General features: G+C 34.3%; 6 protein-coding genes across 10 annotated transcripts; 5 read left to right on the forward strand and 1 right to left on the reverse strand.

Moving 5' to 3' along the window:
* Positions 1–1,368: 1,368 nt before the first annotated feature.
* LOC133692036 (2-dehydro-3-deoxyphosphooctonate aldolase) lies at positions 1,369–7,281 on the forward strand. Of its 3 annotated transcripts, none has more exons than XM_062112701.1 (15): positions 1,369–1,452; positions 1,573–1,639; positions 1,730–1,827; positions 2,141–2,237; positions 2,810–2,875; positions 3,690–3,749; positions 3,888–3,962; positions 4,093–4,177; positions 4,568–4,626; positions 5,309–5,353; positions 5,672–5,770; positions 6,023–6,070; positions 6,224–6,271; positions 6,908–7,012; positions 7,122–7,281. In XM_062112701.1, the coding sequence occupies exons 2-14, from the start codon at positions 1,604–1,606 to the stop codon at positions 6,962–6,964; spliced, it is 873 nt and encodes a 290-aa protein (XP_061968685.1). In that variant the 5' UTR covers positions 1,369–1,452; positions 1,573–1,603; the 3' UTR covers positions 6,965–7,012; positions 7,122–7,281. The 3 variants fall into 3 exon arrangements, with proteins under 3 accessions (XP_061968685.1, XP_061968686.1, XP_061968684.1); XM_062112702.1 differs by having other exon boundaries at positions 7,131–7,281; XM_062112700.1 differs by having other exon boundaries at positions 6,908–7,281.
* A 147-nt stretch (positions 7,282–7,428) lies between these two features.
* Positions 7,429–8,354, forward strand: LOC133692040 (agamous-like MADS-box protein AGL61). The gene has a single exon (XM_062112706.1). The coding sequence runs from the start codon at positions 7,703–7,705 to the stop codon at positions 8,192–8,194; it is 492 nt and encodes a 163-aa protein (XP_061968690.1). The 5' UTR covers positions 7,429–7,702; the 3' UTR covers positions 8,195–8,354.
* A 595-nt stretch (positions 8,355–8,949) lies between these two features.
* LOC133692038 (protein COFACTOR ASSEMBLY OF COMPLEX C SUBUNIT B CCB3, chloroplastic-like) lies at positions 8,950–10,704 on the forward strand. Of its 2 annotated transcripts, none has more exons than XM_062112705.1 (2): positions 8,950–9,182; positions 10,008–10,704. In XM_062112705.1, exons 1-2 carry the CDS (start codon positions 9,175–9,177, stop codon positions 10,540–10,542), a joined length of 543 nt encoding a protein of 180 aa, XP_061968689.1. In that variant the 5' UTR covers positions 8,950–9,174; the 3' UTR covers positions 10,543–10,704. The 2 variants fall into 2 exon arrangements, with proteins under 2 accessions (XP_061968689.1, XP_061968688.1); XM_062112704.1 differs by having other exon boundaries at positions 8,970–9,182; positions 10,003–10,704.
* Positions 10,705–10,831: 127 nt separating this feature from the next.
* LOC133692037 (anamorsin homolog) lies at positions 10,832–13,516 on the reverse strand. 2 transcript variants are annotated; one of them, XR_009841783.1, is made up of 9 exons: positions 13,359–13,516; positions 12,950–13,100; positions 12,392–12,558; positions 12,212–12,316; positions 11,883–12,042; positions 11,667–11,800; positions 11,256–11,330; positions 11,051–11,174; positions 10,832–10,926 (listed from the first exon to the last, which is right to left on the reverse strand). XR_009841783.1 is itself a non-coding variant. In XM_062112703.1 (8 exons), the coding sequence occupies exons 1-8, from the start codon at positions 13,359–13,361 to the stop codon at positions 11,136–11,138; spliced, it is 834 nt and encodes a 277-aa protein (XP_061968687.1). In that variant the 5' UTR covers positions 13,362–13,516; the 3' UTR covers positions 10,832–11,135. The 2 variants fall into 2 exon arrangements, 1 of the variants encoding a protein (XP_061968687.1); XM_062112703.1 differs by having other exon boundaries at positions 10,832–11,174.
* Positions 13,517–16,471: 2,955 nt separating this feature from the next.
* LOC133691233 (uncharacterized) lies at positions 16,472–18,427 on the forward strand. Its single transcript, XM_062111653.1, has 2 exons — positions 16,472–16,937; positions 17,963–18,427. Exons 1-2 carry the CDS (start codon positions 16,590–16,592, stop codon positions 18,173–18,175), a joined length of 561 nt encoding a protein of 186 aa, XP_061967637.1. The 5' UTR covers positions 16,472–16,589; the 3' UTR covers positions 18,176–18,427.
* Positions 18,428–21,172: 2,745 nt separating this feature from the next.
* LOC133690727 (ras-related protein Rab7) lies at positions 21,173–25,641 on the forward strand. Its single transcript, XM_062110992.1, has 7 exons — positions 21,173–21,491; positions 21,580–21,606; positions 21,894–21,993; positions 22,072–22,218; positions 23,571–23,651; positions 23,735–23,880; positions 25,282–25,641. The coding sequence occupies exons 1-7, from the start codon at positions 21,439–21,441 to the stop codon at positions 25,343–25,345; spliced, it is 618 nt and encodes a 205-aa protein (XP_061966976.1). The 5' UTR covers positions 21,173–21,438; the 3' UTR covers positions 25,346–25,641.
* Positions 25,642–26,436: the final 795 nt, after the last annotated feature.

Consider the following 26,436-nt stretch of genomic DNA (forward strand, 5'->3'; position numbering starts at 1 on the left):
GCCTTTAACTCAGGCCTCATAACCATATATCAGATGATGAAGGGTTTTGAGAAGATACCAGAATCTCTGGATGACTTGGCTCTGGATGTGCCTGATGTGAGAAACAATTCGCAAATATTTACGTTGAGAGAGCTAAGCTTGCAAGGTGGTTAGATTCTTCCTTTTGTTTCAGCAAATCAGGACCTACCAACGAGAATGACGCCTGTCTATGATAATAGGTAAGTTTTTCTTATATAATCAGCTTGTCTCATGCCCTACAGCTGAAGTACCAGCTAGAATTTTCACATACATTATAGGTTTAATATGGAAGTAAATGTTGCATGATACTGTTTTTATAGGAAACCATCGCATTATAAACTGCATGTGTTGATATCCATTAATTCTGCTGCGGCAGGTTGTGTTCTTGGTCTTGTTATTTATCCTCTCGACTCTCAGATCAAACTAATGAAGCGGACCCGACGGATTTCATTCGGTTGCTCTCACCTGTTCTTGAGTTCACCTTCCATTGATTTGTTCATGAAACTGCTGGCATGCCTCCCGCATAAAAGGCAGCTCTAGGAAGGTTTTTTGAACTGCAGCAGAATGTAATTTGATCGTTAGGAAATACTGGCAATTTCACACCTGAGAATAGAGGAATAGATACTCATGGATTGTAATTCAATTTTTCTATGATGGTAATAACTTGTCCATTGGCTGGTAATATATTTTTTTTTTTTGAGAGATATTGTTGGGATTAACTTGATACAATAGAAGAATATGTAGTTTGCAAATTGTAAGTCTGATTCAAGCCAAAAAAACATTTAAAAAAATTCTTGGTTATGGATGGCTATATATTTAATGAGCGATTGGAAACGCGAGCTAATTTATATTTTAAAAAAATTTATTTTTTTATAATAAAATATTTTTTTATATGTTTTGAATAATTTTGATATATTATTTTAAAAATAATTTTTTAAAAAAATATTATTTTAACATATTTAAAAGTAACTAAAACTATATTTCCAAACTGCACTGTAATGCGTTTTTTACTTTTAAAAAAAAAAATAATATTTTTTTATATAATTTTAATATATTAATATAAAAAAAAATTTAAAAATTTGAAACCAAGGACAACTGCGTCCTCTCCTCGCCTGCCTGCCCTGTACAGCGTTACAGTATAGGCTGGTTTTCCTTCGGGCCTGGCCACTCTGGCCATTTTGTTCAGACTTACTGGTTACTATAAGGCCCGAAACGCACATTGTTTTTGCGTCTTGACCTGGTTCCCCAACAGTCACTAACTCACGGCTGTGTTTTTTTTAACATGTTTTTTATTAAAATTTATTTTTTAATATTTTAAAATTATTTTAATATGTTAATATTAAAAATAAATTTTAAAAAATAAAAAAATAATACTTATTGACACTCGGTCTGTAATTCCGAGTGTGGATTTCTTTTAGCTATAGCGTAGATCTAGTAAGATGGGATCTCTCTTCTGCTATGAAAACTTGTATTGTTATTATTAATAATTTGTATGATTGACTAAAAAAATGACAGCCGTGTTCTTCAAAATCTGAGTAACATAAAATTTTGCAGTTGCAGAGGATTCTTGGGTTAAGTAGAGAAGATGGATTCCTCAACTGTTTTGTTTAACCAGCTCAAGGTAAGGTTTTGGATCTCGAATCAGTTAGATTTTTGTTTAGGCGCTGCATTGGTATGAATCGTCCTTTGTGTTGATGGATTTGAACAACAGGCAGCAGAACCATTTTTCTTGCTAGCTGGACCCAATGTGATTGAATCTGAGGAGCACATTCTTAGAATGGCCAACCATCTCAAGACTATCTCAACCAAGTATGTTTCTTGTTTGTTTGTTAGTTAGTCAGTTACTTCTGAAAATTCGTAATTTTTTTAGTTTGATGAAGGAAATGCGTTGATTTCGTATTCATTGGAAGGAAGCTGGTTGAAGAGAATTTGTTTGTGAGGTGTTAAATGAAGCTAATTGTGGAAGGCATTGCTTTTTATGTGTGTGCGCGTTTAAAGAAATTGAAGTGTGAATTTGGTCCTTCTAGTTCCTTTGCCTGTTTGCGTTACTTGAATCAAGAAAACAAAAGAAGAAGATTGATGATTGAGATTCCATTGATTTTGTCTTTTTTCAATCTTGTAGAGTTGGGTTGCCACTTGTTTTTAAGTCAAGCTTTGATAAAGCTAATAGAACATCCTCCAAATCCTTTCGAGGTCCAGGGATGAGCGAAGGGTTGAAGGTATCGATTCATGCTGTATGAAATGAGAAGAATGGAATATTGGAATAAGAAATGGGTGTAAAGTTCATGCTTTTTATGTTAATTCATAACTGTTAAATCAAGACTAGCAGCATTTATGAAATACATGTGAATAAGCTCACACATTCACAGGTAAGGACTAAGTTAAATGCTCATAAATTGTAGACATTGAGTTGGAACTCGGGATAGGATAATGTTAGCATATATTCCCTTTATAGATCATGGTGATTTGCATAATGATCTCGGTATTATGGTCTTTGCCATTATTATTTGACATGACAACTCAAATCAGATGTAGGACAACAAGTAGTGCATGTTTGTATACATTTTCTAAGGTTATTCAATGGTTAACTCCTGATATATTGGCACCTGTATCAATTTATATCAAACTGCATGCACAGAAATTTCTTAACAAGTTTGTTCTCACTGTACTAGATTTTCTTGTTGGTGTCATGCTATGAGTAGACTTTTCAAGATGCTATATAATTTTAGGAAATTTCACATGCATGAATGGATAACTGGTTAATATCATATCTCTCTCTTATTTGGTGTAGATCCTTGAGAAGGTTAAAATAGCATATGACATCCCCATTGTTACTGATGTGCATGAAACAATTCAGGTAGGCTGCCGTCCTATTCTTAAAATTCTCAAGGTTTCCTCAGTTGTTCACATCCTTTTTACTATGTTTCATGGCTGACTTCTGCTCTTTAATTTTTTGGAAGGCTATATTATATGCTCTAATGCGTTGAACGATTGTCTACTACATGGCTCTTCTAGACTTTCAGTTCCATTAGGTGGAGCATTACTTCTTAATGGTGTTGAGAATGAGAAATGAAAGTTGATGTGCTTGGCATGGTCCAAACCTGAACTAAGTTAGTTCTATTCTAGTTTCAACTTGTTATGCAGATCCAGTTCTTCTGTTTTGCTATATCATTTGGATCTACAGCATACCAGATGTGACCGGTCCTGTCCTTTATCTTGCCTTGGGAGTTGAAACCAGCTATACAAACCCAATGCCGAGTCAACTTTAATTAATTAGATTTAGAAATAAAAGTTGATGTATTATGGTGTCGCAAGAGGATATCATTTATATATCACTGTGATTGGTTTGTTATAACTTTGAAGTCTTTCTAATATCAGTGACCAGAATAATAGAATTTTGAAAAAAAAATGATTAAATTACTGGCTTGATGAACCTCATGGAGTTTTTCTCAATTGCTTTCCCTTGGAATGTGTCGTAAAGAATTTGCAGTTATCCTGATTTCTTGAATTGTGTAAATCCTTATGTCCTATTTTATCTCTTTTCTATTTATAGTCCTTTGTTTCTGCTCAACCTTTTCTTCAATGGCATCTTGCTACCAATACAAAGTATTGACATTGCAATTGGATTCCAAAGTGTCCCAAACAATTTGTAACCTTTTCTATTTGACCAGTGTGAACCAGTCGGCCAAGTTGCAGATATCATTCAGATTCCAGCATTTTTGTGTCGTCAGGTTAGGTTGCTACCTTATAGCTTCGAGCCTAGTGCGTCCATGATGATTTAATTTTGAGTTTGAGAGAGGCGCTTTGGGCCTTTACCTTTCACTGTTTTTTTCAATTTCAGTTCACTTATTTTTTGGATTTTATAACAGACAGATCTTCTAGTTGCAGCTGCCAAGACTGGAAAAATTATCAATATTAAGAAAGGCCAATTCTGTGCTCCTTCTGTGAGTTCTCTCTTTTTCATGGAAAAGTATTCTTATTTCACATGTTTGGATTACAAGATTTTGAAATATAGGTATGCTTCTGTCTTATGTTGTTTCTCTAATTGATGATCGTACAATTAAAAACATGCAGGTCATGTCAAATTCTGCCGAGAAGGTAAGATTGGCGGGAAATCCAAATGTCATGGTTTGCGAGAGGGGAACTATGTTTGGCTATAGTAAGTCTGCCCAGTTTTTGTCTCAAATGACCCATGCCATATGTCTGAAGGTGTTGTTTGTTTCTTATTATCATTCAACAGTGTAAAAGAGATCGATTAGGGGATTCTTGAAGTTCTGCAACTCTCTGTCTGAAATTAGTTTAAGAAGTCGCTTTAAATGGGCATACCAATAATGTAGGACAGCCTGGGTAATTAAAAACTATGGGCTGTCTTGCTAAGAAAGAATAGTGTGTTGAATTCTTTGGATAGAAGTTCCATGAACTACTTTTCGTGAACTCCACTAGCTAAAAGAGCTCGGTTTAAACATGTTTGAATTTTGAAGTCTTTGATGAATAATAGCATATTTGTTATCCAGTTTGATTTGATCCTACATTTGGGCTTGGTTTGTAGATGATTTGATTGTTGATCCACGTAATTTGGAATGGATGAGGGAAGCTAAATGTCCTGTTGTAAGTCAATTGCTCTTCTATATTATTGTTTCATGCCATTTGATGCTTCTCAAGTCCTTATCTGTTAAAGAATAATTCCATCAAGAGAGGTAGAAAGTACATAATTTATACAATGTGTATCAAAGCAGAAGGTGAATGGTGATTTGCATTTATAAGGCCAACTAATAGCAGATATTCACCTTATTTTCATTCATATAGAGAGCCCTTCACATGAGTCTCCAAAACTTGGACTATTTCCTTTTTCACGCCTTGGAACTTAATGTCTATGAGATAAGGAGAGTTCATTGTATCTGATCAGGATTCTAATTTTCTTTGCAAGAGCACAGCATCCTTTTGACTTTTTTAGATCTTGATCTTGAATTTAATCTTCCATTAAAATAAGAAAAGTTCTAAAAATGTTTCAAATTTTTCCAATCATGAATGATTAAACTTAATCCAGTTTTTAAGTTTATAGCATTGACTTGCGTAATTTTTGTTCTTTAGTTTAGAAGTCACCAACTTTTATCTTTCATAAAACATGGTGTTTAAAGTGATTATAGAAATGATCTACAACCGCTTTGAACATGATTCCCAGGATTAATGTACTTCAGATAGTTCTTTTTTGACTAATGTGCTTCTTATGCTTTGATTTACATGCTATAATCTGGAATAGTTAACCGTTGGTTTAAGTGTTTCAAAACAGGTAGCTGACATCACACATTCACTGCAACAGCCTGCTGGGAAAAAGGTGTGGTTGTCCTACATTTTCAATTGTACAATTAGATAACGGTGAATAGATTCAGCCTTAGTAAAGAGTTAGTTAACCATTATTAGCATGTGTTACATAATTTCATGATAAAAGTTATGTGAGAAACCAATCTGTTGATAATATTGGCCTTTGTGCTTTGCATATTGATCTTTGATGCTATGGATTTGTGCTGTCCTTCCTTCTGGTTGCTGTATTTCCCTGGCCTTCATTTTTAAGTATAGTTTAATGTGTTGCTATCTACATCTGCTTCTTGTATCTTCTCCCTTACGAAATGGTTAAACTATGCTCTGTCTACAGTTGGATGGTGGAGGTGTTGCTAGTGGAGGTCTTCGTGAATTGATACCATGCATTGCAAGAACAGCAGTGGCTGTTGGGGTGGATGGAATTTTCATGGAGGTATGATGATCTGTTAAAAATGATCAATTTATTAATGGAACGTCTCGGGATTATAATTCTTGTTGCTTGGTTTACCCAATGCACCCTTTTCTCAAGTTTGTGGGGATTCCCAGGTTCATAAGAAGGGATTAAAGTTAATTGCTCTGGTTAAGGAACTCTTGGCTGGCCCAGAACTGATTGTAGTTATGCCAGTGTTAGTATCCTCGATCATATACATACAATGGTATCTCAAAGCTTCTTTTTGGTGCTTAGGTGCATGACGATCCTCTAAATGCCCCAGTGGATGGTCCAACTCAATGGGTGAGTTTTACATGCATGGTCCTTGACAAACACCGTAGGTGTTTTTAATGAGATTCCATATACAGATATTTGTTTAACCAGGTGCCAGATAACAATTTTTTGTATTTTGGAGGTATAATCATCTAACATCTTTTGTTTTTCCCATGAAATTAGCCTCTACGCCATTTAGAGGAGCTGCTAGAAGAGCTTGTGGCAATAGCTGTAAGTTCTAGACCCATCTTGAATCTGCACATACAGTTTCCTTAATGCTTATTCACTGTAAGAAACTCATCTTCAGCAATGCTGCAGACATTGTATACTTTCTTCTCTAATTCCTGAGATGAGAGAAAAAGTATCCAAGTGTCAGATAGGGTCTCCTGTTTGGGAGTATAATCTCATAGAACCCTAAGAATTTTCGTAATTTTACCTTCCCACCACTACTTGGTATCTCTGTCATCATTTACCGATCTCTTTAACTCACTGTTTCCTTTTCCATTCATTTAGCACTTTTTTGAACCAAGCATACTTGATTGGTAGGTTGTCCTTGGACTTGTGCAAAAGCCTGCTAGTTTGATTAATTTCACTTGCTGCTTTGGTCTCTTCCTTCCATCTCAAAGTGTTTCAGGATGCATCGTCTCTTTGTGCTATAGCCCTCAAGTAGGCATGTTTAGAACGTGCAAATTTCTTGTCTATATCTCAGCCCTTTCAATCCCGACCCTTTATGGACTTGATTGCGGAATGATTTCAATTGTTGCGAGAAAATTGACATGGGCATTGGTATTGAATTATTTTCATCCAGTCATCTTTGACCTGGATGCTTACTTTATTGTTCTGATGGTTACTTTGTTGCTCTGACAGAAGGTGAGCAAGGGGAAGAAACAAATGACCATTGATCTCACACCATTTCGCGATTAGGGAATTGAAGACCTCTCTCAAGGAGTAACAAGGCAAAGTTATTGGGCTGTAAGATCCTCTTCCGCAGTTGAATAACGTTTTAAGAACCTTCCATTTGCGGATGCCAAAATCATGCCAGATGCATCCAGTTAGTGCGTTCTTAGCCATTGTTTCTCAGTTTCCACAGGTTATTGTTCACGAAGCAAAACCTCTGGTGCTAGATGACAAGCTTCACGTGTACCTATGAGGTGCATCCTTCGAATATTGGTATTCATTGTGTTCATACTGCATCTCTTAACTAAAGTTCATATCGAAAGCTTCTCATGTTAATGTTTTCATATCGCATCTCTCCTCGTGAGAGAGGCCGTTTGCTCGTTCAGTGGAGTAGTCGGATTAGGATTTCTGAAGTAGGTTATCGCTTACATCCCAACCGTTGATTATGCATGCGCTAGACGTTGATGAGCATGCAAGCCATTATATTTATCGTTTTATTTAAGCAAAATAAAAATTGAGATTATTAAAAATAAATATCTGGAAACAGCGTGTCCCGAGGGCTTGCAAATGCGAAGCGTGTAACGTGTTCGAGAGAAACCCAAGTCTCCTTATCCGAACCCATTTCAACAACCGACTTAAATGAGATGATTCCTTTTCCGTTTTGGATTAAACAAAAAGCTAGCATATAAACAGTTAGCCCGTCACCTCTCAGCCTCAGAGCAGAGGCAAAGACAAACAGGCGTTTTTGGCTAGCTATCTCCCAGGATGACGAGAAGAAAGATTGAAATAAAAAAAATAGAAAACGAAGATTACCGAAAAGTGACCTTTTCAAAGCGACGAGCTGGTCTTATAAAGAAGGCCAAATTTCTTTGCAGCGGGTCCAATGCACAGATTGCTATAGTCTCCTACTCCTTGTCGGGTAGGCTCTTTACGTTCGGCCACCCTTCTGTGGATTCGGTCGTCGACCCATTTCTTGACAACTACACCACTGATAGCTGCGGCAGCAGCTCCAATGAATCTCCTCATGTCAGCACACATGGGCCATCGCCGCCGTCTAGGGGGATGGTAGATGGGAAAGAAGGGCGGCCTTCGTGGTGGGCATTGCCAGTTGAGGAAATGGATTTGGATATGGATGGGCTTCGGCAATACAAGGCTTCTTTAGAAATTCTCAAAAGCAATGTGGCTAGTCGATTAAAAGAGATGGAGGAGAGAGCATCTCTCACAAGAGATTTTGTAGGGTTTCTTGATGCTCATTGATTTTCTTATGATTCTTTTTATAGTTACTGAAAAACACACAGGATTTTTGGGGGTTTTTCTTTCTTTTAAGAGTTAGCTGTTAGTGCAGGATGAGGATTTTTCTTTCTATTTGAATATTTATATTCGTGAAATAATCAATCCAGGATCTTTATTACTTTTATTATTGGAGTTTTAATGTGATGGGCTTAGGTTGTATTTGTGCTTAATTTTATTATTATTATTATTATTATTTGAGTATATGAACTGTTTTTTTATATATTTAAATATATACAGTCATGAATTTCGATCATCTAGCTTACTCTCACAAGTTTTATATCGCAATTCATCTCCAATACAAGTGGGTTCGTGTTTTTGGATTAACCATCATTTTTTCAATTTTTAACATTTTCAAGAAATTGAAAAAATAAAAATAAAAAAACTAGGAAATAAGGTGAGTTTATATTTTTCTTACTCGTGTTTTAGGATTTAATTCAATGTTTATTATATCTTTGTATGGTATTTAGTTTTCCAATGTGTTCTTATATCAAGTTTAATTCGGGTGATTAGATTTTAAATTTTAAATATTAAATATCCTTTAGAAATAAATTTAAAAGATAATCTTCTGCAATAATTATGATTTTTTTTTCTAAGTATTTTTCTATTTAATTGGGTTTTTTAAGCAGATCAGGCCCATGCCCAATATTGCGCTCGTCTAAGAGAAAGCCTGGCTCGGGCTTCTTGGTGATGGAATCAGCCGAACCAGATTTCCAATGTGGAGTCCTATGATCGTGCTTTGTTTTTCCTTTTCTTAGTCAAATCAAATTAACCCATGAAAAAAAAATACCTAAAAATCCACAAGCACAATGATAGATTGCCACTCATTCATCTCTTCCCCTCTCTCATACACACAGACAACATGGCAGCATGTTTTTCCCTCTACTACTACAACCACCAGAATCATATAAGCTGGGCGCCTTTGATACACAAGAAAGGCAAATCCAATGTTTCGGTGAGTGCCCAAGATTCTGTTTACAATTTTGCTTTTCCAGTTTCCTCTGTACATATCATGGTGTCATGGAATTCTAGTTTCGTCCTTATCTTCTTCTGCTCTGAACTAACCTAGCATTTTATTAAATGATTTTGTGTTTAAAATGAAGTTTATCAGATCAAAATGTTGGATTAAAAATAGAAAAAAGAAACTGGGGCGTGTGGGGGTGGGTGTTAAAACTGATATTTTAGCTGAATATGGTTACCGATTTCTAAAGGAAGCAGCAGTGTCTGCAGGCCAAGGCTTCTTGTCATTTGATTACTGATGAGGCTTGCTCAATTTTTTAACCTGATAAGGAACTGGGGCTGGCCTTTGAATCCCTTTTGCTTTGTCCTGGTAACAAGTTCGATTTTTTGAATTTGATCTGAACTTTTGAAACCAAGCCAGCCCTAGAGAGAATAGCTCTTACAATTTTGATGAATTTTCTGACCTCTGTGTGCATGCGTCTAGTTTCTTCAAGAACTCCGGCACCATTTCTTGACGATGTATTTTTCTAATTCATAAGGAAGTATAAATTTTCCAAAAAAGAAATCCCATCTACACCAGAAAATCCTCAGTTTCGTGTTCCATTAGGTTTTTCTAGTGTATGCTGCTTGAACCCAAAATCCCTGTCCTAGTGCCCCTCTGATTTTCTTAAGATTTCTTTATTTAATGAGCTGCCTGGAATCTTTCTGGATGCCTTTTCGAGTTTTGTTATGAATCAATAATTCTGATTTCATTTGACATTTGGTTTTTCTTAGTTTTTTGATATTCATTTGCACTAATACAATATATTGTGCAGGAAAGGTTGAAACGCCCTACCAGAGGACATGCCAATCAAGGCCGTCAAGTCTTGCGGTCTAGGACGTGTTGCTCTGCAGGAGTCACAGCCTCTCTCGATGTTGACTTCTCGCCATTACACGCAACCATTTCAGGGGAGCCTTTTAGCGTTCTCGAGGCTGTGAGGAATATCAAGGTTGATATACCGACAACGTCAGAGGCCACCTCAAATTTAATCCAGAGGTTGATGCTGGCAGATTTGGACCCTGCCACAGCTAAGTTAACTATAGGTATCTTAGGGCCGTTCCTCTCAGCATTTTCCTTTCTGTTTGTTTTGAGAATAGTAATGTCATGGTACCCAAAGCTTCCTGTTGGGAAGTTTCCATATGTAATAGCTTATGCTCCCACAGAACCGCTTCTCATTCCAACCAGGAAGTTGATTCCACCACTTGGAGGAGTGGATGTGACTCCTGTGGTATGGTTTGGCTTATCGAGTTTCCTTAACGAAATACTGGTTGGTCCACAAGGGCTTCTTGTTCTTCTTTCTCAACAGATCAACTGACTTGCTTCCAAGCTGCACCAGGCATCAAATTGCATATTCAGTTTTGTAAAGGCTGAGCTTGTTTATTCATTCATTTAACCAACAGGAGTTGGTGCTTGTTGACGACAAATTTGTTTATTCATTCATTTAACCAACAGGAGTTGGTGCTTGTTGATGACAAAATGTGTTTGAACTTGTGAATAGCTGCTTTGTGGTCATCTACACGATGGCTCGCGTCGCCCGATGCTGTACAGGTGCCTAGCTAATAATGGGACACCTTGTGCATATACATCCACACCAACACAGACAGTAGTGATGCTATATTCGGAGCTAAATTCAATTTGAGTTTGGGAACTGTTTGGATTGGATACATTTTAACGATGAATGAGTTCTAGAACAAGGGACCTGGGACAAGGAGAAAATAAGCACCAAGACAGATAAGAAGTACAAAATTAGGTTTTGTTATTCTCATCATCAACCATTGTTTTGACATTTTATGGACCATTTCCAAGACACTAAAGTTGATTACCATTTGAATTGGTGAAGTATGCATGGATCATTGCCAACTGAAAACAAAAGCTTTCATAAGCTGCGTATGTCCAAAAGCAGCATCTTCAAATGTCTGCCACGAGAAAGTTTTCAGACAGCGACACCTGTAAGAAGAGAGATTCTTAGTTCTATACAATTCAGTATTGTAAATGTAGACGGAAAGGGAGAGAGATCCTGTTAATTACCTTTTCACCGAGTTTGAATGGAGGAAGACCTTTGTAAGGGCATGTGCTGCAACGAAAAGCATCCCCTAGTCCACACTGCGTGACATTCAATAAAAAAAGGCCAGAGGAAGAAATATTTAGCTAACCAGCCCACAATACGGAAGACTTTAAAAGGCATGGCAGTTCTAATGTTTTCATGTGCTAGTCTGTTCATGAACACAGTGCCTTGATACAAAGTTAAATGCACACTAAACGTGACAGCTTTAAAACGAGGATGCAGCTTACTTTCCCGAAACAATGTTGCGGTGAAGCCCAAAAAAATCAGATTCATCTAAGAACCCATGGATAAGAACATGTTGAGACTAATAGTTTAGCATATACAAATATACAATTTCATCCGTGCAAATGCACATCCAGAATTATAAAACTTACACTGCCACATGCTGATTGAGGATTGTTCAGCTGATCCGTGGTGAGTCCCAACTTCACTGTTTCCTCTGCCTCAGCTCTACCACAAGTGCAGTTCTTGCAAGCCTTCCTTGTGCTTCCAACTTCACAATCACCAACTTCACATACAAATTTGGTTATTAGTGGCCCAAAAAAACCATAAAAATGCATAAAACCAACGTTCGGTGTCTTGTATCTTACCAAGTGGTGGCTGAGGTTTCTTCAAATCCTCTTCAGTCAAAAGGCTATCCTCATCAATCAAATCTGAATCATCATCAATCTGAACCTTGACTGATGATTTTATGGATTTTTTTAGCGCAAAGGATGACCCAATATTCCAAGAAGGCTTCTTGGCCTTGACCTAAAAATAAAGAAGGATTATAAATGCAACCAAGTAAATAGTAATATGAATACTGGAAAGCAAATAATCTTTGGACGTGGTGAAAAGAATGATACAGCTGAAACTTGCAAAGAAGAATATGTATTCTTGCCCTTTCACGTTAATGATCAACTTGTGAAGACTAACTCACCCCAAAAGAACGAATCGCATTGGAGAGTCCAACAGATTTTGGTTGTAGAGCTTCTACTTCTGAGAACCCAGCCAAAAGCAACTTGCGCTGAAGACCAGAAATAGACTGCAAAACATCACGGTGAGAAGCTTTGTGACAAAGTAAGCTTTATCAAGGAAAAAAAAAAGCACTGACATTCACCTTGTCAGTTTCTCCTATAACAGATTGCTGAGAATTGTAAATCAGAATAGTTCCACCAGGCTTCAACACTCTAAAAATTTCCTTTACCAACAGATCACCAGGAAATTCAAGCGAACTGCAGATGGAAACCACAATATCCACAGAGGAAGGCTCCGCTGGCAGCTTACCTGTCATAAGTCATCAACATATATTAAACCAGGACACAACGTAGCATGCCCAAATCTTATTTAATAGAGAACAAACAAGATGCACAAGGGTGGAGTTTGATGTCATGCAATATATTTGGTACTGAGATGCGAGCCAGTGACTGCCAACTCTATAAATCATCCATGTTACCCCCACTGTGGCAAGGTGGATAAATTGACCTCCCAAAACACATTTTCTTTTTCATTTCTCTCCCGCTAAAAAATATACCCAATCAAAACTACCGTTCTTTAATAAATAATCTCCTCGTGAAAGTTTATGAAAGAATTCATGTGTAATACAGATACATGAGATCCAAACAACAAAATCAAACCTGTCAAAATTTAAAAAAAAATAAGGAAAGAAAGAAAGTACTTAAAGATGACGCTTGAGTAATAACTTGAGGATCACACTGTTCAACCCCGTCATTCGCGTCCCCCCTTGCAGCATTTACTACTCTGCTTACTGAAATAAGAGTCTCGTCTGTTAAAGCCAGCACAGAACGCTGCAGCGTTCTCTTAGTATCCTACAAAACACCAATCAAAGCATCAAGAATAATCTGCAAAAACGGTGTAGTAAATGAATTATCTTCAGTATAAACAAAAATATAAGAAAATTATGCTGAAGATCAAACAACAAAAATTGTGTATGTATTCGACATCAAAATTGAAAATTCAAAAAACAACTAGAATGGATCTACAATACCGACTAACAAATTAACAATTCAAAATGAAAACTGAAAAAAAAGAAAAAGAAAAAGAAAGCTAGAGGCATTATGATTTACCATGCTCTGATTCTTCAACAACCTCCTCGAGAAACTTCAATAACCCTAATGATAGTTTTTTTTTTCTTCGCCGACTTCCTCTCGCGTTTTGTGTTTTATTTTGCTTTTTGGAATTATTGCGTTCGCGTGGTTTTGCTGCACTCTCTGCTGTTTTTATATTGAAAAGGTGAGAGGGGTGTCGCAATCGGGTGTGACGCGTACACATGAATGACAAAAGGAAGCTATGACGTGGACGTAATGCTAGCTTGAAACGCGAGGTGCTTAATGACGTAATGTTAGCGTGAAATGCGTGTTGCTTTAAGGAATGTGTAATTAGAATGTTTGTTTTTGTGTTTTTGAAAAAAAAAATTATATATATATATATATATATATTTTTTATTTTAAATTAATTTTTTATGGTGTTTTTATTATTATTTTGATGTGCTATGTTAAAATTAATTTTTAAAAAATAAAAAAATATTATTTTAATATATTTTCGAGTAAAAAACACTTTAAAAAATAATCACTCTTATACTATACTCTTAAACACCCTCTATTTTCTCGTGAGTCAGCAATGCTGTTTTTGTTTCTGAAGCATCATTTGCATTTCTTCTAAACACAGTAATAATGATGTTTGATTATTTATTGAAAGTAATATACAAATTGTAGGCTTCACCATTTATCTAAAGCAGGACCTCGATTATGAAAGCTTTTTGCAAGTTCAACCACGGGTTGAACTTTTTTATATGCCGTGTGCAGATTGAATTAATTCACTCTGCATACAAAAAAGTGAACAATGTAGAGTATTCGCTCTACACCGTTCACGTGAACAATAAAAAATTTAATTTTTTTTTAATTGTGTTTTATTAAAAAAAACTAGTGTTTAACATTATTCAATTACACTATATAAATTAGAAGGAGATTGCATGATGGCGTAGCATTTGCAGAATTTAATCGTAATCTTAATTTTGTTCGTGATAATATTTTTTACTAATTTTGTTATGCGCTCAAAAAACCATTGAAATTGTAGTCCTTATCGGATGAATTTCGTACGTGATAAAATTATAAACAGTTTAATTGAACAATGAAAAATATTTTATATAAAATATTATTTATTTCATGATGTAATAGCAGTAGTTAAATCTATAATATTTAAATTAAAAACCCTCAATATATATATATATATATATATATATTATAACTTCAATCTAAAAAATATTTTTAACTAAACACATTAAATTACTTTTTATTTAACTTAAATTTCAACCACAGTTTTAACTAAACATGTATAAATACCAAACCAACCTCAATCGAAAATGCTTTTTATAAAATGACTTTTTTCAAACCACAACCACAAAAGTTATCATAATACCAAATACACTCGTAATCTATGAGAATGTTTGTTTTTGTGTTTTTTAAAAAGATTAATTTTTTTATTTCAAATCAAAAATTTTGTGTTTTTTTATTATTTTAATGTGCTCATGTCAAAATTAATTTTTTAAAAATAAAAATATATATTATTTTAATATATTTTCGAACAAAAAACACTTTAAATAATAATCACTACTATACTTTTAAATACCTTCTATGGGAGTTAGCAATGCTAAGGTGTCCTTTATAACTGTGTATTTTGTATCTGATAAATAAAAATAATAAAAAAATATTTTTTAAAAATATTAATAACACGTGTTGAAAAGATAATAATACTAAACCTCTAAGATCTTGTTTGGCTATGTGACTTGGCCGTGTTTTTGTAAAAAAATATTTTTTATTTTAAGGTGTTAATATTAAAAATAAATTAAATTTTTTTGATATATTTTTAAATAAAAAATATTTTAAAAAACAATCATTATTATAATACCGAACACTATCCATTGATAAATTATTGGTTGAAACACTACCCTTCATGTTATTTTTTTTTCTACAAATATTCTATTAAGAATTTCATAATTTTAACTTTTTTATTTTACTAGCTTTAAAAAAAATTATCACACACACATGTATATATAAATCAATATTTTAATTTTTAAAATACCTTTTAAAATAAAATACTTTTCAACAAAAAAATAAAAAAAGTTGATAGTTATATACGAGGATTTTTGGGCATCGAGGTTTTGTTATGGTTGGACAAATAAATAAAAAATTCAATCATTCTTATTTTCTCTCTCTCTTTTGCCGTCTCAAAGTACATGCTAAATTAATTTTTTTTGCTTCTCAGCAATCATGGCAAATAATTAAATTATTTCCTATTTCTTTATATTAATATTTAATCTTTAAATTTATAAACACACTGAGAATTATTAATAACAAATTTTTAGATACGAGTCTCGGGTACATACGAGGCTTGCTGCTCAGTGGTCTTGGCAGGCTTTGCCCTGCCCAGGCGTCCTGGGTTCGAGTCCTCATGTGTACCCACACTTGAGGGTTTAGCTGTTGTGGTCAATTCGTGTGACTTGTTCCACCCCCGTTCCGGGTTCGACCTTCTATGTGCACGCCTGTCACCCCCGCGGTGCCTTACATGCTCCTGGGCTTGCAGGATGTCCAGCGAGCCGTGGGGAATAGTCGTGGTGCGCGTAAGCTGGCCCGGACACCCCACGTAAATAAAAAAAAAAAATAAAAAAAATCCAAGCGCCTCTCTTTCTTCTAAACAATTACTCCTTAAAAACACGTCCTTTTTAATTATCTTCGACACAACAACCCTTCTCTCCCTCCTCTTTTTTTTTTTTTTTAATAAACTCAAATCTAAATATTAGATATGATTTCTTTTAAAGTCCAAGTAATTATGGATATAGATTTGCATGTTCTAAATTTTATGGCTTTGCTTGTTTTTTTTTCCTTTAATTTTTTTTTTCGTGTCTATTGTAGATTTGTTCAAGGATTCATGGTGGACTGGAGAATAGATTTACAGCTGTGTTGAAATTTCAAGTGTTGAAGTTATTACAATGACTTCGATGTTTGATCAGAGTCTTTTATTACTTGAAAAATAATTAAAGTGACATGTTTATTCTACAATCATGAAAATATTTTAATTTTTTCCAAATACATAAGATACGAGTGATGTGAGGATTCATCTCATTAAAAAAAAAAAATCTTAATTATCACACAAAATATTCTGAATATAATTGTCACAATTGAATCAAAATCGGCCCATAACGAGTCATAAAATAATCTTTTAATAAATATATTTAATAATCCTGATATATACGGTAATAAGCTGGCACTTACAATCTAGAAGCCGGCTTTCCGAAGAAAATGGAGGCAGAAAACGAAATTAGAGAAATCGAAGGCGCAAACGAGAACGAATCTTCACCGAGCAACCCGAAGCCGACGCCAAAAACGGTTAGGACCAAAGTACCGGAGGTGGAGATCCATCTGTACAGACAAGGCAAGGGTCCGATTAACGTGTTCAAGTCGAGCTTGGGAGGGTGGGACCAGGACCAACTGGAGGTCCGAGAAATCCTCGAGAAATACGGGTTCAAGTCGATCTTCGCTTTCAATCCAGCGTCGGGTCGGGGTGCGCCGATTCGTTTTGGGAGGAATGGTAGGTCTATACTTGGGTATAGAGATGGATCGGTCATTCACGTTGACGGAGAACCAAAGGTAATTTTAGAACTTGATTTGGTTTTATTTTTATCTGATTCGATTTTAATCTTTCCAGTTTCATTATGTTACAGCAATTATCATTTTTTTCAATGTTTTGTTGCTTGCTTACAATTTTATTGCACCAAGCGATCGATGATAAATTGGCATATAGAATATTGGAAAACTGGATCAACCGTCATAAAAAAAATCTAAAAATTAGAGAAGAAAACATCAACCTCCATTTTCTTGTCATTTTATTTCACTGGCTGGGTTCTCTTGGATTTGCATTGAATGTTCATTTCTGAAATTTATTTTGTCAAGCATGTAATTTCTTAACCACTAGTTCTTGAATGGATTTCTGAATGTTGGGATTTTCTCTAAATTAATTCCTCCCAGCTGTGCCAATTTGCCTTGGTGATATTCTTTCGCCACGTTTTCAACTGCTAGTTAACAAGATTCGAGTCAAATGAATGCTATGGATTTGAATAGATTAGCCTCGCTTTGATTATTTTTTTTCCTATAAATGTTTTTGATGCTCAAAATGCAAAGTAAGATGCTCATTTTTCTTGCTATGTTTTCGTATTAGAAATGTGAGGCTGTTGCAGGATTTGGGAAGATTACTTACTTATCCATGTTGAAGTTAATGGTGCATAATTTGAACTTTTATGCTTGTTTACTTCTTTAAAACAATTAATTGGAGGCTCTTTGCTTCATGTTTGAATTCAGATTCCTTGTCGTAAATGCTCAACCAGGCATTGACCGGCTAATTCCAGAAGCATCTTAAATTTCATCTGACTTATTTTTCTTTGAACTTTCTACCAGTGATGCTTTATCATGCATTGTAACATAGTCATCTTGCATTTGGCATGTGTTCTGTATTAATTATTCTCTAGACTGGGAATTCTGGGCATGGATTACAATCGTGTTTGGACTAGTTGCGGTTTTGTTGTATATTTTTGTCCAACTCACGATTCTTTTGGTTTTTTGCAATAGTGTTTCTGCTCAAATAGGATATTTATGCAAATTGTACTCTGAAACTGCAGGACTCCTTGATCAAACCAGTGACCAAGACCGTGCTCGGGGTAGCAGTGATCACTCTTTTGATAACATTGGCTCTGAAGGAACGTCCAGAATGGTTCAAGAGTTCAAACCTTTTTGGCGGAAGCTTCCCTCCATGGATCCTTGCCTGTGCTGTTATTGTTTTTACTCGCATGAGGAAGAGAACTGGGGACTTTTTGAAAAAGCGTGGCTGGTAAAACATATGCCACTGAGCATTCCTGGTTCTGGTGGAAGAGCCAATCTGACTACCTTCAAGGTTTGAGTAAAGCAACTGCATTTTGATGATTTAGTCCTTTGCCTCGTTTTATACTCTAAAAAAAAAAAAAATAGCCCCACTTTTGATGATGAATTGATGATAGATACTAGAACAAGATAATCAAGCTGTCTCTGTTTGGTTAGTCGTTGATGGACTTTCATGGTTATATCATCAATTTTCTTTTTCTTGGGTCGATGTTTTTACAGAGACTGAATTAAGATTTATATTGCTCTTCCATTAGGAGTGAAATATAACGATGCTAGCAGTAGATAATTATGGGATCCAGTTAAACATCTGATGATGCTAACAAGTGAGAAATCCATCATGCTAAGAAGCGTTATTTGAGACTTTGTTCGATTTACTCCTGTAGAACATGAGACTTTCCAAGATTTAGGGTTCCGTAATTACAAGGATTCAGGTTCAATATTTTCTAGTAGCATCTTTTTATGGCCACCACAAGGTTCTCCTTTCCTAACGTGTAAAAAGTGTGGAGCCTTATCCTTTTAGGTTTAGGGTTTCAGGATTTAACTAATGTGGTCGAGATCGGACTGGTTCGTCATGTATGGAAAAAAAAAAAAAACAAAAAAATTCACACCCAAGTGTGAGTGATGAGACTGTGTTAGCCGATCCCTTCGTGTTTTCTGGAGTGGCTCGGGCTTGGTTCATAGACGCTCAGGGTGACTACCAGTAGAGAGTAAACAATAACTTCTTTCCTTTTAATCACAAACACTACAACTCTCACAGCGTTAATCGTATACTAGGGCCAGTCGACAAGTGAATATTAAAGAATTCATGGTTTTGTTTCATCGGGTTTAATAATAATATTAAATAATTTTTTATAGTTTAGATATCTTTTTGGGTTATTTTTTTTTTATTTAACCCAAAACGTAGCATAGGTTAAGAACCAGTGATCGGACAAATGCAAATAAAGACCATCCAGGTATGTTCGTTTGATAATGCAATGCACGCAATTTTCAATTGAAAATATATTCAAATTATATATACTAATATAGCATATTAAAATTATAAAATAAATATTTAAAAATATATCAATTTAATTTTTTAGATGAAAAATAATTTAAAAAATAGATTCAATCATAGAAACAAACATTATAAAACATTTGTTTTGTGGTAGCATTTGTTTTTTTGTCAAACAAAAAAAAAACTATCTCCTTGCCCATACTTTATGTTTTTTGCAATGGATTCCACACATAATTGCAAACCTTAGTCTTGAATAAGCTAAAGTAACTTATTTTCCAGAAGCTTTTTATTTATTTTGTATAAAAAAAATTCATCTCATGATAGTTTTAACAGTATAACTTATTTTTTTCAAATCACAACTAAAAATATTTTTTTAAAATCTACTTTTTAAATGCAGTTACAAAAGCTATCATAATACTAAATATATTTTGTATTATAGTGAAAATTGCTTTTTTAAAAAAATATTTTTCATTTTAAAATACATTATTTTAACATCAATGAATTAAACTAATTACAGTAAAAATAGCACATCACATGTACAAAAAAATAAAAATAAATAAAGACCACCCATACACTTGTGTTTAGCAATGCACTTTTCATTTGAAAATATATAAAAATAATATATTTTTATTTATAACAACATATTAAAACTATTAAAAAAATACATAAAAAACATCAATTTAATTTTTTAGACAAAAATCAATTTGAAAATAACTTTGAAAAGCAGGTTCAACTGTAAAAACAAATATCAGAGACCGTTTGTTATTGTGGTGACTTTTACTTATTGTAAAAAAAAATTGTTTTGTTAGTCAAATAATTTATGTGTTTTGCAATGAGCCCCATGAATAATTACAAAACTTGGTGTTGTAAAAACTAAAATAACTTATTTTTTATTCATGTAATTTTTTTATTATTTATTTTGTATAAAAAATATACAAAATATATATATATATATATATATATATATATATATATATATATATATTATCAAACCTCTATTTATAATCGCAACTAAAAATATATTTTTAAAATCTATTTTCTAAATCTCAATCTAAAAAACTATTACAATGCAAAATGTATTTTGGATTGTGATGTAAAATATTTTTATTTAAAAATAATTTAAAAAATATATATTATTTTAATTCCTAACATCAATATATTCAAAATATAATTTTTTTTTCAAGCTAAACAAAGTTTTAAACACAAAAACAAATGGTGACAGACTCGGGATCCTTTTAGTTTCACTTGAATTCCTTTTTGATACGAAAGTTCATAAAAACTTTGAAGCGTAGCAGAAAAAAATCTTTAGTTTTTTAAATCAAAACAACAGGTGTGGAAAGGATAATAAATTATTCTACAAAATAAAATTAAAACGACTTTATATATATATATATTATTATTTTATCAATGCAATTTAATTTTAACTATTACTAGTGTTTTAGCTCACATTTCCAGGTTAATTTATTTTTTTAAAATAAAAAAATATTAAAAATATAGAAATTGCTTTGGGTCTTTTGAGTTTGGTAACCATGACATATCCAACCAAATTAATCTAAGTTATTTAGCTATGATATTTTGACCAAACTCAAGTTACATGAGTATGATATTTTTATCAGATCTACATTATTTTAGTATTTAAACCCGTGCTTTTAAATCTCAGACCTACTCATCTAGGTATGTAGACCCGCGTACCTGCTATATTCAGGAATTTTGAATCTAACATAATACCTAAATCAAAAGAGCTTGAATCTAGCAACCTTTGTCTCACCCAAATAAACAACAAATAAATAAAAAGTATTTATGCATTTTAATTATATATATATATAAACAAACAACAAAACAACATCTCACAGAAGGTATAAAATTAAATATTAAAAATAAAATTACTATTACAATCCATATAAAATATCTTATATAAAATATCTTATGATCTAAATGATTTCTACCCCCATTTTACTTTTGTTATAATTTATACATAATTGGCAGACGATCACTAGAAACTTAAAAAGGAAAAGAAATTCGTAAAATCTAAAAAGAGCAGATCGAAATTGGCGCCCCTTTTTTCTTCTCTTTCTCGCCCCATCTCCTTTCTTACAAACAGTGAAAATCTGGAAAAAGAAAAGAAAAGAAAAGGAGGAAAGCTGTTTCTTCTTTTGATTTGAATTTCTATCACCACACCAGCAGTATAATTCGTGACTATTAATAAGAAAAAAAAGGAGCGGCATGTTAACGCGTAGGCGTACCTTGCTCAAGGTCATCGTTCTCGGCGATAGCGGGTACGGTTTCTAGGGTTTTTCTTCAGATTTGTTCAGCACATACAAAATAATCTGATTTGGTATTTTAAATGTTGTCTGTGACTGTCAGGGTCGGCAAGACGTCGTTAATGAACCAGTATCCTCTTTCTTCATAATATCGCTAGATTTAGCCTTTCTCTGATCTCTTAAATCTGCATTTTGATTAGTTAATTAGTTAATTAATTTATTCTTTTAATATTATTTTTAATCTTTTTGCTATTGATAGTGTTTAATTAATAATAACGTGGAGAGTTCATTGGGTTTTTAATCAATTTAGATGCAGATGATATAGAAATGGTTTGTTTTGCGGTTTTTTTTTTTTTTTTTTTTTTTTGGGGGGGGGGGAGTGGGAATGGGATGTATAGTCCTTAATTGATTACTCAGATATGTGCACAAGAAGTTTAGCCAACAATATAAGGCTACGATTGGTGCGGATTTCGTGACTAAAGAATTACTGATTGATGACAGGCTCGTCACTCTGCAAGTGGGTTTTCAATTCTATTGAATTGTTTTGGAATGTCTGCAAGAATGCTTGCTGAAAATACTAGTATCTTATATGTAGATATGGGACACAGCTGGACAAGAAAGATTTCAGTCGCTTGGAGTTGCATTTTATAGAGGAGCAGATTGCTGTGTTCTAGTCTATGATGTGAATGTCATGAGATCATTTGATACTCTTGACAACTGGCATGAAGAGTTTCTTAAACAGGTTCTTTGTTGCATTTCTTCATTGTTTCTATGAGGGCTCTCTCATTACCATTTGTCAAAAAAGATTTGAACAGTTGGTGTGTGAATTGGAAAGTGTCATGTATATACAGTAGTACAATAAAGCAGTGCATTAATATGGCTTGTGCTACTTGCTCATAATTCTGGCTTCGGCAGCAGTTCTGGAGAATGGCTAACCACCTTCTTCTGCCCCTAGAATTTACTATCACAGCCTTGATAAAGTTGGGATTTCTTATGCAATGAGTAAATGGTTTGCTAGCCATTCGGCTATCATCTTGATTTCTTCATCTTGACTTCTTAGGGAAACTTCTTAGTGACTGCAATGGACCAAATAAGTTATAACGATAAACCAGTTAAAAATGGCATTCTGTCCTTTCACCCATCAAAGTGATGGGATTAACTTGATGAATGGATAGCTGCTATGGCACTGTTGTATATAGATTCTTAAGGCTTCATGATTCCTCAAATTATTCCCACACATCTGGTCAATTCAACACTAATGAGTTTTTTCTAGTATCGTATGCATTGAGGTTTTTGTCCTTTACAAGATCTTTTTATTTTGAATGATGGGAAAGGAAATCAAAACGTATTTTATTCAACTTACATGCTGTGATATGTTATACTGGGGGCGGATATCAGCACCAAAAGATATGGGTAATGTCCGAGTAACAAAGTCCCGCTAGTGGTCTGAGGCATAGGGGGTTGTTCCCTTTACATTAGGCAATGTTCCATTTTACATGGATTGCACCCATGGTTTGGGGCGTATGGAATTTTCATCACACACAATTGAGTCTAGTTTTAGTAATGAGGGAAATGATAATGTCCTAGTAATATATTCCTGCTATGGTCCATGATTCCATTGCATAGGAGGTTTCCTTTTATTGTAGATATTGTAGTCTTCCTTGGAATGCTCCATTTATTCACTCTCCAACTCTGGTGTTTTGACTCTGAAATAATTATAAAGTAGGTCAAACTAAGATTTGTATTTTTAGGCCTTGATTTAGCTGATTTCTCCGAAATATGGGCAGATTTTGCCAGGAGTTCTTGTTATGATAATAATTCTGTTACTTGGTGGTTGATGAATAGAATCATTGTGCTTTCTCAAGGGAATTTGTCAAGGATACTGACAGCTTTTGTGGAAATGCATCAATTTATTTGACTGGGCATTTCATGCCTATATAATCTACCAGGATAATCCTGCCCATTTTGGCCATCCATCACTTGCCTGCTTTTTCTTGGGTTTATGGTTTGCAACTCTTTAGCTGCTAATTTTTGAGGATGGCATTGCTGTTCTCTTTCCAATTCAACATGGTTTTCATTCCTATTCTCTCCCAGGCAACCCCGTCTGATCCCAGGACATTTCCATTTATATTACTTGGAAACAAGATAGATATCGATGGTGGAAATAGCCGAGTGGTAAGGATGTACAATTTGAATCTGGTAAATTCATTTTCCTTTACTCCTTGCCCTGCCCTTGGTCTAATATTTATGCTGTGCAGGTTTCTGAGAAGAAAGCTAAGGACTGGTGTGCTTCAAAAGGAAACATACCTTACTTTGAGACGTCAGCAAAAGAAGATTACAATGTTGATCCTGCATTCCTGTCCATTGCCAAAATTGCTCTAGCCAATGAGCACGAACAAGACATGTAAGTTTAAATTGTCAGCTGAGTTTTTGTTTGGATTGTATCAGCACCATATATTAGTAATGTAAGTGGTTGCAACAACAGCCATAAGTTCAGGTGAAAAAATGGATTGTTGATTTGAAATCAAGAAATGAGACGCGATTAGGTCTTCCAAGTTTACTAGACCAAAATCAGAATTAAACAGAATGCAAGATTACAACAAATAATCTTAAAGGGAAATATTTATTGGAATGGGTTAAGAAATACAAATTTTATAAGACTCCAAAAACAAAAGGACCTAAAATTACTAGGTTCTGGTTGTATCTCTATTTCCTTTTCTGGCGTACTTCATTTTCCATCTTAGCCTCTTCGTTCATTCTTAATTCTGAAAATCATTTTTAGCTTTCATTTCTCTTTAGCTCCCAAAAAAGTACTTAACCAGGAAATTCCACAATGCTTCCAAGCTTTTGGTTGCAACCGTAGAAAGTGATCAACTTGGCATATGGAAAGTTTCATGCTAGGAATTGAAGACTTTGTTTTCTTCCTTTCCAAGCTGATGGAATGCCATTTAAAAGTTTCTCAAGAAGATTGGATATCCTTCCATCCATGATGTTTGTTCCATGGTGTCATTTCAAATGCTGTGTTATGGGACAAGGATATTTCTTTTCCTACAGAATATGATATTAAAACTTTAGGGTCTTTTAGATGTGTGATTGCAATTGTGCATAAGTTTTTTTTTTTTCAAAAAATAAAAAATCATTTGCTATTAATATTTAGGATCTACATCCCAGGATGGTGGCCTATTAGTTTGGTCATAAATGATTTAAAATAGTTTGTTATTAATATTTAGGATCTACAGCTTAGGATGGTTTGCCATTGGTTTGTTATAATCCAATGAACCCAAATTTAAATAAAAGCCCTAACATCTCTAAAAGACCTAATAATAACTAAAAGATAAATAAATCAATCGCCCAACTAATTTAAATAAGACTAAAATCATTTTAAAAATCTGCTGGTAGAATCAAATTCCAAATTCAAAAGCATGTTTCTCTCTCGTCTTAATGAATTAGACTGCATGACATATAGCGTGTTTGTCTTTTCTCTGTATCTGCTTATTATTAACTAAGATGTATTATTGTATGGTAACCAGAATTTACCAGAAATTTGAACTGTATATGGACTCATTCAGGTTCCTTGGCATGCATTTTTCTTGCTATGCTTTCATGTGCCACTCAAAAGGCAAAATGTTTTCATCTTGATCTTATTGTACTAGTTGTGATATGATAAAATCTTAAGTTGAGGTTTTGAACCCCAATCCTTGATTTTAAATTTAGTGCTTGCTGTGCTTCTCAAACATTGCAATGATATTTAGAACAATCCAAAACGTTTATTAATGAACTTTTTTGTCCCTGTATTTAATTGCAGATACTTCCAGGGTATCCCAGAGGCTGCCTCAGAGAGTGAGCAAAGAGGTGGCTGTGCATGTTAAGTTCTGGATAGATCTAACATATTCGTCTTAGTGCTCGTGGTTGGCTCATTTATCATTTTTTTGGTCGTTGTGAGTTTTTAGCCTTTTTCTTGAACTTTATTTTTTTACACTTTGTATACTGAGCTCGCACTTGATCCTGAAACATGCTTGAGTGTCACTGCCATTTCTAACAGGCAGAACTGTTTTGGTTTGATAAAATTCCGAGTCTAAAACCGTAGAACTCCACCTAGGGTTAGTATGCCATGAACTGCTTTCAGATTGTCCCTGTTGTGATAAAAGAATGGATGCTTTTTTCAGAGTTGTGTCGGAATTGAGTGTTTCTAACGCCTCTAGTTAAAAAGATCTTATTCGTGAAAGCTGCTGGGACCCTTTCATATTTTTGACTTCGGCATTTCGAGATAGTGAGCCTTGTTAAGCAATGTGATCCTCTCCGTTTCTAGTCGAGATTATTTGTCCATGTCAAATTTGATTAGTTTTCATTACGTCATGGCCCATCCAGATTTCCAAAGCAGGGGAAGAACATTTTCTAAATTTATTTTTTGATATCAACATTAAAAACATTTAAAATATTATTTTTATTTTTAAAAAATCAATTTTTCAATAATCAATACCTTAATCGCAATAACAAACACGCTCCCTTCATCTTAGAGTGCCTCGAAGTTAAAGTTGTGGATCCTGTTTTTTTTTTTTCTCCCTCTTCTGACATCATTCTGGTTGTCAGTTAAACTAGGTAAAACAAATGGGAAAAAAAGCTATAGCATGCCGGTTCCATTTTCACCGATTTCCACACAACAGCCAACGAAAATGCACCGACATGATCATTCGAAACTCGTCTTGATCCGAAATTTACTCTGCACTGGCCGTAATTAGTTGCAGGGCAGCATACCTATTACAGCATAGATGCACTGAAATTATCGTGCTCCACAACTCTTGATGCTAAATGTTAAGAATAATTCTTGCTAGTAATTCTAATTTCTAAGTGTTAACATTGTTGGGGATAATTGTTACTTGGAAAAGTGGTCTCTGGTGGTGGTAAACTGAACACGCAAGGTGGATCCGGTTTTCTGATTGTGGTAAACTGAACAAGCCTA

The sequence above is a fragment of the Populus nigra genome, chromosome 4 (assembly GCF_951802175.1).
Source record: "Populus nigra chromosome 4, ddPopNigr1.1, whole genome shotgun sequence".
NCBI classification, from domain to species: Eukaryota; Viridiplantae; Streptophyta; class Magnoliopsida; order Malpighiales; family Salicaceae; genus Populus; species Populus nigra.